Here is a 10,643-nt window from a genome sequence, read left to right on the forward strand (position 1 = left end):
TTATATATAGACTGCCAAGTCGGCTACTTCGGCAATTGGAAGTGGTTTAAATTAATGATTCTTGCGGACCATTCTAATTCTCGGACTTGGAGTAGGAGACGGGTGTTATGGATCCTGACCCGATCCGTGTACGATTGGAGATGGTTTAGCTTAATGATTCCCACAGAACATTCTAATTCTCGGACTTGGAGAAGGGGAACGGGCTTTACGGATCCTGATCCGATCCGTGTAACTAGGATCCGGAAGTTTCTTTTCGGATCCGATGAAGTCTGGATCCGCTTTAGTGTAAATCCACACACTTATGCGAACAGTGGGGCTCATAGGGTCTTCTCCGCGAGAACGCCGCATACTGGTGGCGCGCTTCCGCCTCTTCCCTCGCCTGCCAGCTTGCTGCTATATCCACGCTGGCCGGCGGCTTCTACGCTGAATCTGCCTCTCCTTCTCTTCTTCTGGCTTATCGGAAGAAGGTAGGCTAGAAGGTGACTGTACTTGCTAACCTGCTTTGGTTCTTTTGGATTTCTCGTTTCCATGGGGAGTTACCCCTATTTAGTGGAAGACCTGAGCTTTGGTTGATTTGCATGTTGGTATCCAAGTTTTTGGTCCGTTTTCTTGAGGTTCCTGTTTGCTTACTAATTGATATGATTGATTTTTCGTTGATGCTTATCATTCTTGAATGTATTTGCAGATAATGTTCCTCGTTAGTTTTGGGCAATTCTTAGGCTTGTTAATATCCCTTTCTTTTCTAAAGAAATATATTTACATGTGGCACATCTCCAATCTGTAGTCCATATCTGTTTTTCTCGTTGATCAAGACGAGATCGATCCAATTCGGGACTGAAATTTTAATTTCTAGCCTTCAGTGGATTTGTTGCAATATGTTCTTTTTTATGCTCTCTTTATTTGATCTATTGATGTTCTGTTTCATGTTTTCTGTATAATTCTGCTTTTGAAATTATGTTCTACCAATTAATGGCTATTAGTTTTATCTGGTACTCTGAGTTTACCATCTGATTTTGTAGACGGTCTCTACTGGATCATGTTATTCGGTCAATAAGATGCCCAATAACACCAACGAGGGAGCAGGTGTGAAGGAAAAACCAGCTTTTAGGGACGTCAGACGATACTAGTGTCAATATTGTGGTATTTGTAGGTCAAAGAAAAATCTTATTAGGTCGCACATCGTTGCCAGTCATAAGGTTCATCCATTCACCTTTTCAATGGTTTTGCATCATTTTATTCTAGATACTTTTTATTCATTTTGATATTTTAATGAAACTAGCTTATCATGAAAGAAACATGAGTTTCAATTAGGCTTCAGATGCTTTATATGTTGTGTTTATGCAATAACACCATTTTTATCTTTTTCCGGGTATATTGTGCCACTTCTTTTCAATCTATGGGAATTGTTTTGCCTATATTTTTTAACCTCTTTGAATTGACTAAATGGAATAATGTAAGTAATCCTACCATCTTTAGCTTTTCTTAAGTGTATCATCTATAATATGTTCCTTTTTGTTTTTTCAAATTTATTTAGTTTGAATTGGAAGAGACACAATCTGATGAAGTTCAAGGCATAAACAAGGTGGACTGTGTAATGCAACATGCATGCCAGGAGTGTGGTGCATCCTTCCGCAAACCAGCACATATGAAGCAGCATATGCTGAGCCACTGCATCGAGGTTTCTGCCACAATCCCTTGAATTGAAATGATGTGAAGAGATTCATTTTCATTTTAGATCATCATTAACCTCTCTTATCTCCTTAAAATTGTAGTTTTGGACTCATTGGATTTGCTTGGTATACCTTGCTGGTCAATTGAAAATTCGCTATTCTTGCTTGATTCTTGCTTGATTCTTTGAGTTTTTTGCAAATTCGCTATGACTTCAATTTTTTTATTTTTTTTGTCCCTCCATATTCTAGGACTTTGCTTAAGTTATTTAAACAAAGTTTAATTCTGATTGGGCCAACAGACTGCCTTAATCTTCTACCTTTGATGAATAATGTGTTCCATCTAACTAGGATGCACCTTGTTGTTGAGATACATTCAAAACATTATTCATAGAGAGTCTGCTTATGTCCATTTCACTTTTAGCCACCTGCTTTTGGTTTACTTTTTTAATTTTTGTGGTAGAAACAAACAGATGCATGAGTTGAGATATTAACCATCTTCTGAATGTTGCATTTGTTCTTGTAGAAGGAACTTTGATCATATTAAGAAAATAACAAATTTTGACCAGATTGCCATGAGTTTTTTTCATTTGACAAATTGGTCAATTTAGGGCCTATTCAAAAATATAAATTTAGTTATTGATGATAATATACTTTTGTCAGTACAATACTTAAAAATGATGAGAATGAGATGTTGATAAATTCTTGTAAATTCATGTTTCAGTTAAGAGGAAGAACAGCATAGTAGGTTAACTAAACAGAGAAACTGCAATTATTTGTTAGATGATTTGAAGTTGTCTAAACTCTAAAGGAAAATGATTTTGCAGGTATAAGAGTTGGGCTATTGAAACATGTTTGATTTTGCGTGAAGCACTGGATCCCATGCGACAAACTCCAAAATGCAAAGAGGCTCCATAGAATCTTGAATGGACTAGTATCAGGATGGGGGACCTCCTGTGAAGCTCCATCAAGAAAGCCTCAATCAGGCATTTTAATGAGGTCTGTTTAATTGTTTTACTTTATCTGTTGAGTTTGGTATTTTTGATATCAAAACTTGTTAGAAGTTACGCCACTGACTTTTTCTTGATGCTTAAATGGCCTTGTGATGCTACTAAGAGTATCTCCAAATTGCCGGCAAGCTACTGAATTGGCCATAATTTTTGAGAGTCATGTGATGGTTGAGACCTTGTGAAGATGACCTGCCAGCATGTTTTCTTGTCTTTTAGAAAGGCACCCAAATTTGGGATATCTTTTTTTCTGTTTAAGCCATTTATTTTTGCTTCCTGAAATTAACTAACTACACAACCACATGAAGATATTCTTACTAACATGCAATTGTTATCTCTTTTTATATATATTCTTTGTTCTAATAATTATTTTTTTTGCTATAACAAGTGACTTGCTATCTAAAGATCAGAATGAGAAAAAGTTGCCTACATGTTAGAATTTCTTATTATAGCTATGCAATTTTATTGTTAGTTAATGCTCTTCCATTCTCACTTCTGTTTGGATATGTGGTCTTGGTGCTGATTGTCTTGGCCTTGGCTGATTTCATTGTTTGTTATTCTTCTCATTTTGGCACAGAGACCTTTTTCCTGCCCGGTGGATGATTGCCATGCTAGTTATAGAAGAAAGGACCATTTGACTCACCACTCATCGACGCACCGAGGACTTTTCACTTGCCCTGGTAGCAAGTGCAATTGCAAATTTGGAATAAAGGCTCACATGAAAAGGCACATGAGAGAAATTCATGAAGATGATTCTTCTCATGAAGGTCAAAAGCAACATGTTTGCCATGAACCTGGATGTGGGAAGACATTCAAGTATCCCTCAAAGTTAAAGAAGCATGAAGATACACATGGTAAATCACTTTGCTTTAGGTTCTTGATCCTTACAGTTTTGTAGGCCTAGAGAAGCAGGCTCCCCCGTGACCCGTTCTTTTTCTCTTCGCTCCCTTTTCTCTCTTACAAAGATATGTTACATGTACAGTTACGGTTCTCGATATTACGACATTTTCATGCAAATTGTACAAAAACAATCAGCAAGTCTTTTTACTCACTTCAGGTATCTCGTTTGTCATGTTAGGGTATATGTTTGGTTTTGAATGTACATAATGTTTATATTAAGCGGATAAAATCTGCGTAATTCTCCAATTTCCTTTGATGCATATGCTGTAATTTGTTAGGATTTATTTAGCCCAAGCAAATTTAAGATATTATTTTATCAGGTCACATTCCCTTTCAGATATACTTGATTTTTTTCTCATTGTAATATCATCATATGTAAAACTAATTCCCTTTTATTAACTCTGTTAGCTAACTAAGTTATTTGAGAATCTGGTTGTTTGAGAACATTCACAAGTGCAGAATGCCTTAAAGCTCATATCAGGACTTGCCACCAACATGTTGACTGTGAGGTCTGTGGGACAAAACAACTGAGGAAGAACATGAAGCGACATGAACGCAAACATGAAATGAATGAGATGACTGAGAGGACCAAATGCAATATCAAAGGCTGTGAATGCACATTTTCAAATGTATGACTTAGTATATATGTTTATCTTGTTCTTTACCTTTAAATGGTTTAATCATAGTTTAGTACAAAAAAAATGGTGAATCCATACTGAAATCGATTGTATTAAGGTAAATATTAAAAAGAACTAGCACCATTACATTCAGTTCAATCTAATCACTGCTTCATGCTTAAAAAGAACAACTGAGGCTTCTATATTATTGTACAACACTATAGGCTGTCTCACTTGTTTCAAATTAAGGCCATTGTAGGAAGTAGCGACCAACCCTATATCCTAAAGATTTATGCCAATCAAAAATCATACGACTAACTGGGAGTGAGTGAATGTTGCTTGCATGCATATTGAATGACAAACAGTATCTTAGTAGAATAATAAGAACTAAAAGCCAATAATAGGGCACTAATTGCAAATGAGAAATTTCTTAAAGTGTATGTGAGCACAGTCAAATGTCCTTTCATATGTCATCTTACATCCAATTATTAGGTGTGGTATCTATGTCCAAAATTTATATAATATTATCTTTAATTTTTTTTGTGAGAGTTCTCAGTAGCAGGATGGAATTAATGGCCTCAGACATTAATATCCAATTCAAATAGTCAGCCAACATCTTGAGAGGGTTTGAATCTACAGGTAAATGACTCACAAAGCAAAAACAAGATGTTCAGCATGGTTGATTTGGGTAGTGAAAATAACAAGGTCTTCAAGAATGGATATCTAATTTCAATAGCCAGTCAACAACACCTATGAATCTAAATCCACAGGTCAGTGATTCTCAGAGCAACAACAGGATATTAAGTCTGGTTGATTTGGGTACTGAAGATATAACACCGGAAAGAAATAAATACCAGATGCAAATCATCATTATTGAGCTCTATGCCTCTACCACAGGCCAAATTCAAATGCAGATCTAATCCAAACTGCAGTTATAAACCATCAGAAATCCAACATTTCCAAAGGAAGTATGCCATAATAGTATTTTAAGTCATAAAGAATATTGAAATATTCAAATTCTTGCTAGTCTGTTTGCATGTTAGAAATACAGCTAAATAAGAAGAACTGGTATTCCTGCTAATAGTATTTGGATAATTCAATAGACAGGGAATAACCAGCTGTTTGATCCAGTGTGTATACAGGAATCCACTAGCTAAACAAAAAACTCTCTCAAGATTCACTGAATCAAATACTTTATGGTCATCGGTTATAGCCTTCTCAACTATGCAGGTTTAGTATGCCCAACCAAAACCAACTCTTCTGGATTTATCTGATGGATAAAGTGTCAATCACGACACCTGCAGAAGCAATCATCCAAGCTGACTCACTTAAAAACAAATAATGATCTACAAGTTTTTTATGTTTGCTTAAATTTTTTTTTATGTTTCAAGAATCTCAGTAACATGCCCCATCTTGGCTTGACATAAGAATCACTAAAATCAAGATTCAACCTTATACCTCAACATCATTTTTAGCATGAACTCCACAAACATAATTTAGCCTGGTAATTGCAATATGCAAAAGCTCTATGCTGGTAATCATCAAGTAACTTTGTGTTATAACTTTGATCATTATACAAGGAAGATGATACATTTATAAGTTTTGGTTCAAAAAGAATATTCAGACCCATAAAAGGGAAGACTACAAATAAACAGGTAAAGCAACATAATGCAAGCCTAAAACAGAACTTCAGTTTTATCAAATCAAAGTAAATTACTGCAACAGACTTGTGCAACCAAATGGACTAGCTCCTACAAACATAATATAATTATTGACTCTTGAGGACAAAAAAGAGCCAATTAAGTACCACAGTCAAACATTTACATGGAACAGACGTAAGGTATTAATACAAAATGGTGACAAACTCTAAACTTTGAACCAACCATTCTTTTGTATAAGCTAAAGCAGAGAGATTCAGGTTATTCTAGAGGAAAATAATAAAGAAAAGGCAAAATGCTTTCAGAAAAGAGTAGGAAGGATCCAACTAACATGTATTACCATGCAGTTCATTCTTTCATGTTGCCGGCTTCTTCACTGTCCTCGTCTTCACTGAGATCAAGATCAGCAAGCAACTCTTCCAATGGGATCGAAGGAACATCCTCCCCATCAGCCGTAGATGCCATCTCTGATGGCTGATATTCTTTGTTACGATACAAAGATATATTGAACCTCATTTCAGGATTCTCCTCCAAGTCCCTCAAGAATTCCTCGTACTCAGTATTCCTCTTCTCCTCATCGGCTCTGCCCTTGGAGGTAGTATCCACATCCATGTTCAGGCTCTTCAGCTTCCAAGACCTTGCCTTTTCACGATTCTTTGTCCGTTTCTCCTGGTAGCTCTTCCTCACCAGAAGAGCCTCGGGCAGAATAAGACCTTTATGCCGCTCGATCTCAAAGTCGTTACTGTTCGCTGCATACAGATCGTAGCCGAGGGCATAATCCCCCGGATTCAAGAGATGACCGAGGTGGGTTTTTATGGTAAACATCGTATCGTTCTTCCCAAAATCCGCCACACGCGCAACCTGTGCATGGGCCAGCATGTACCTGAACCCACCGACGGAAACCTCAGCGGACTCCACCTCGACATCGAGAACGATGTATTCCACGAGCTGTCGGCCGGTGAGCAGTGCCTTGAAGGGAGCCCTCCAGTACTGGTTAGCGTCGAGGAAGGCGCTCCGAAGGGTGAACGGGTCGAGAAGGGCAATGGAATTGGTGACCTTGGTGCAGAGGACTAGAGGGCCAAGATTGCCGAGGGCGTTCGCAAGCTTGGGCGGGAGGCAGATGAGGTCCTCGCGGCACACGGGACAGATCTCGACGGAGAAGGTATGCTTGTAGTTGTAGAGGTTGCTCTTGGGGTCGTGGGAGACGAGTTGCTTGTCGGAGCGGGATCGAACGGGGGCCACGCCGGTAATGAAGTCCACGAACTTGAGGGCGTGGCTTCGGGAGCCAAAGAAGAAGTCGAGGCCGTGGTCGGTCTCCCCGATGCGTAGGGCGCGGGTGGCGGCGCTATGGCGGAGGATGAGCTGCTCGAGGTAGAAGAAGGTGCGGCGGTGAGAGACGTGCTGGCGGAGTTGGACGGCGGCGGACCATTGGTCAGGGTTGGCCTGAGACCTGGAGCAGGCGTCGCAGAGACGGTCGTGGACGGTGAGTTCGACGAGGTGGGACTGCTCGAGGATGGCGCCATGGAGGGCCTCGGCCTGGACGCGGAGGCGGAGGCGGAGGCGCTTGGAGTGGGGCTCGGTCCAGATGAACTCGGCGTGGACGAGGCGGACGCGTCGAAGGGGGAGGCGGAGGCGGCGGAGGCAGAAGGCGAGCAGCTCCTTGGACTCCGGTTCCAGGCCGCGGAGCCAGGTGCGCGGCGGCTGTAGGTAGGAGCGGCACTCCGGGCAGTGGACCACGGCGGCGTGGCGGGTGAGACCCTCGGTGATGTCCACCCTGGAGCGCAGGCAGCCCACGCACATGTTAGCCGGGTTGGGTGGCATCGCCACCCCGCAGATGCAGCACAGCACCGTGCCCACCGTCTGTGACGGCACGAACATGCCCGACGCCGACAGATCCGACATATCCTCGATGCCGACGCCCTCCTCCTCTTCCTCTTCCTCTTCGATCGATTGACTGAATGGATAAATGGGAAGGAATATATACGCGGGATTAGGGTTCTGGGGCGGTGCGGCAAGCTAAAGGTCGGTGACGAGCCAGCCCGCTAATACGGCCCACGGTCCAAGCTGATCCCCATCACACGGCCCACTAATTCGGCCCACGGTGCGACAAACTGTTCCACGGGCCAATCTAATGTGCACTTATCCGCTACTAATTTGAAACAACTTTATCTTTTTACCCCTGGATAATTAAGTTATTATTTTTTCATCCAAAACAGTGACTTTTAGACCTATATAATTAACTTTATCACCAGTGGTTTAACTTTATCACCTATATAAAAAAATAAAAATAAAAAAAATGATAAACTATTCGGATAGTGAATAAATAAGATGAAAATATCAGGGTATTTTGATCAGTCCATACATATGATACGCTATTTTTTTTATTTGACCTCAAAAATAGCTTATCACATTCCGGCACTTAAAGTTTTCTGAAATTTTTACCACATGTTGTGAACCTATTTAGAAGCTCAAATGTAAAGAACATTGCATAGATTTATCATGTTTTGGTGGAAAATAGAAAAAAATGAAGAAATAGAAAAATCATAAATTGTTTAGAATGTTGAATGAACTGAAAAAATATAAAAAAATTAAATTAGAAAAACTATAATAGATGTCCATTTGGGTGCAATTCAAAACTATAATAGATGTCCATGTATATAGTATAATATTTTTTTTATTTAACCCCAAAAATAATGTATTGTATGCCAAGAGTTGAATTTCCTATACCAAATATTTACTATTAGTTGTCCAACTGAATTATTCAGAAGCTCAAATATTAAAAAAATATTATATCGATCCATCATATTTAAAAAAATGAAAAATATGGAGAAAATAAAAAAAATCATAGATTGTCCAAACATGGAATAAATCACAAAAATATCAGAGAATTTTAAATTAGAAAAATTATAATAATGTCCATTTGGATGTAATTCAAAATTTTCATAAAAATATATATTATTTTTTATTTAACCCTAAAAATAGTGTCTTGCATACTAGCAATTAAATTTTCTTGACCAAATTTTTACTAGTGGTTGCAGACCTATTTTGAAGCTCAAATATTAAAAAATATTACATTTATCCATCATATTTTGATAGAAATAGAAAAACATGGAGAAAATAAAAACAATTGACAAACTTTTCAGATATTAAATAAATATAAAATTATCTAAATTAGAAAAACAAAGATAAATATATATCTAATTCGAATCTTTTATGAAAAATTCAATTCATGTTGACTAGTCCGTTTATATGATACACTATTTTTGATTTGATCCTAAAAATAGTATCTTGGGATAATATTATAGGTTATGGGCCTATTTAAAGACTCAAATGTCAGCAAAATATTATAGGTGAAAGTAAAAAATAAATAGAAAAATAGGAAAACAATAAATTGTTCGTTTGCTGAATAAATCAGAAAATATTGAAACAATTCTCTAAATCAGAAAAAAAAAAAATTCATATGTTAGATATCATATTGTTTAATTGACTGCACACTGCCTCTACTGCTCTTGCAATGGGAATTGAAATGTGAAACAAAAAACAAAAACAAAAAACAAAAACAATTTCCGCGTCCTGATCTCAGTGAGAGAAACCTTATCCGGAGGCCAGCCAATGGCGGGCGTCCCAACCATGCATTTGGACCGCCACGCTATCCACTCTCCCTTTTCTCTGGATTCCTGTCGACACGAAAAGGATCCGATCTCTACTACTACTGCACCACCGACCGCACGATCGTACGATGGCCCATTCCCTCCCGCTGCTTCCCCGACCGACTTCTCCTCCATCGTCCCCCGCGACGCAGCGAGTCCCTCGGCGTCAGCATCTCGCAGAACCACAATGCGGCGACGGAGCCGTCCGCTTCCACCGCAGACGGTAGCACTTTCTCCTCTTTCCTTGCTTCGATTGATGTGGGTAAGGCGGGTGTTAATTAGCTACCGTCCAATGTGATTCCAGGCAGCTCATCTACGGCCTGGTCGCCGTCGGAGTCGCTTATTCGGTGGCCCCACAAGGCGCTCACGCGGTGAAGCGGCGTCCTTCTCCGCCGCCGCCGCCGCCGGAGGAGAAGGCCGACCCCAACGTGAGCGGCGTGCTGGCTAAGGTGCTGGCGAGCAAGAAGCGGAAGGAGGCCATGAAAGAAGCCGTCGCCAAGCTGAGGGAGCAAGGCAAGTCCATCAACGAGCCATCTCCATGAAGTTCCTCAGCTCACCGACTCCATTTTGCTGTCATATTTGTGCCTGAGATCTCTGTCCGAAATATAATTTACATTCGTGTTTGCTACTTCTGCAATAGACTCGCAAATGTATAGATCGGAAGCTTCTGACTTCTGCAAAGAAAAGCATTCTACATTCGACATCAAATCTCAATGGAAATTAACACCTAAACCTATTATTCGGTAGTAATATTTTGCTGTAATATTTGTGCCCTCAGATCTCTGAGAGTTGCTTAAGATTCATGTTTGCTGCTTCTGCAATAATCACTATGTAAATAGTGAACCTACAACTGTGTAAAATAATAAGATTAATTATATATCATCCCATATAATTAGTTATTTTTAGTATTTCGACTCTTGCAATTTTGAAAGTTATATTAAAATTCTTATACTTACGAAAGTAAAATATTAAGATCTCTAAATAGAGTTAAAAATTAATTTTATAATATTAAAAATCAAGAGAAAAAGATTTTGTTGGAACAATGGAGTTAAATATTTTACGATTTTTGAAAGTATAGAAACTAAAATACTAAAAATAATCAACTCCAAATAATATTTATGCCTTAGATCTCTATGTGAGAGTT

The 10,643-nt window shown here is 39.1% G+C and overlaps 3 protein-coding genes and 1 pseudogene across 3 annotated transcripts; 3 read left to right on the top strand and 1 right to left on the bottom strand.

The window, feature by feature from the left end:
- The first annotated feature begins 107 nt into the window (after positions 1-107).
- LOC135632536 (uncharacterized) lies at positions 108-3,388 on the top strand. Its single transcript, XM_065141149.1, has 5 exons — positions 108-143; positions 324-467; positions 1,535-1,678; positions 2,495-2,666; positions 3,252-3,388. Exons 1-4 carry the CDS (start codon positions 108-110, stop codon positions 2,498-2,500), a joined length of 330 nt encoding a protein of 109 aa, XP_064997221.1. The 3' UTR covers positions 2,501-2,666; positions 3,252-3,388.
- LOC135632537 (transcription factor IIIA-like) lies at positions 2,862-5,137 on the top strand (annotated as a pseudogene).
- Positions 5,138-5,160: 23 nt separating this feature from the next.
- LOC135633799 (uncharacterized) lies at positions 5,161-7,809 on the bottom strand. The gene is made up of 2 exons (XM_065143715.1): positions 6,190-7,809; positions 5,161-5,489 (listed from the first exon to the last, which is right to left on the bottom strand). The coding sequence occupies exon 1, from the start codon at positions 7,749-7,751 to the stop codon at positions 6,198-6,200; it is 1,554 nt and encodes a 517-aa protein (XP_064999787.1). The 5' UTR covers positions 7,752-7,809; the 3' UTR covers positions 5,161-5,489; positions 6,190-6,197.
- Positions 7,810-9,511: 1,702 nt separating this feature from the next.
- Positions 9,512-10,276, top strand: LOC135632313 (uncharacterized). The gene is made up of 2 exons (XM_065140779.1): positions 9,512-9,722; positions 9,804-10,276. Exons 1-2 carry the CDS (start codon positions 9,589-9,591, stop codon positions 10,039-10,041), a joined length of 372 nt encoding a protein of 123 aa, XP_064996851.1. The 5' UTR covers positions 9,512-9,588; the 3' UTR covers positions 10,042-10,276.
- Positions 10,277-10,643: the final 367 nt, after the last annotated feature.

Source organism: Musa acuminata, chromosome BXJ3-3 (assembly GCF_036884655.1).
Source record: "Musa acuminata AAA Group cultivar baxijiao chromosome BXJ3-3, Cavendish_Baxijiao_AAA, whole genome shotgun sequence".
Classification (NCBI taxonomy): Eukaryota; Viridiplantae; Streptophyta; class Magnoliopsida; order Zingiberales; family Musaceae; genus Musa; species Musa acuminata.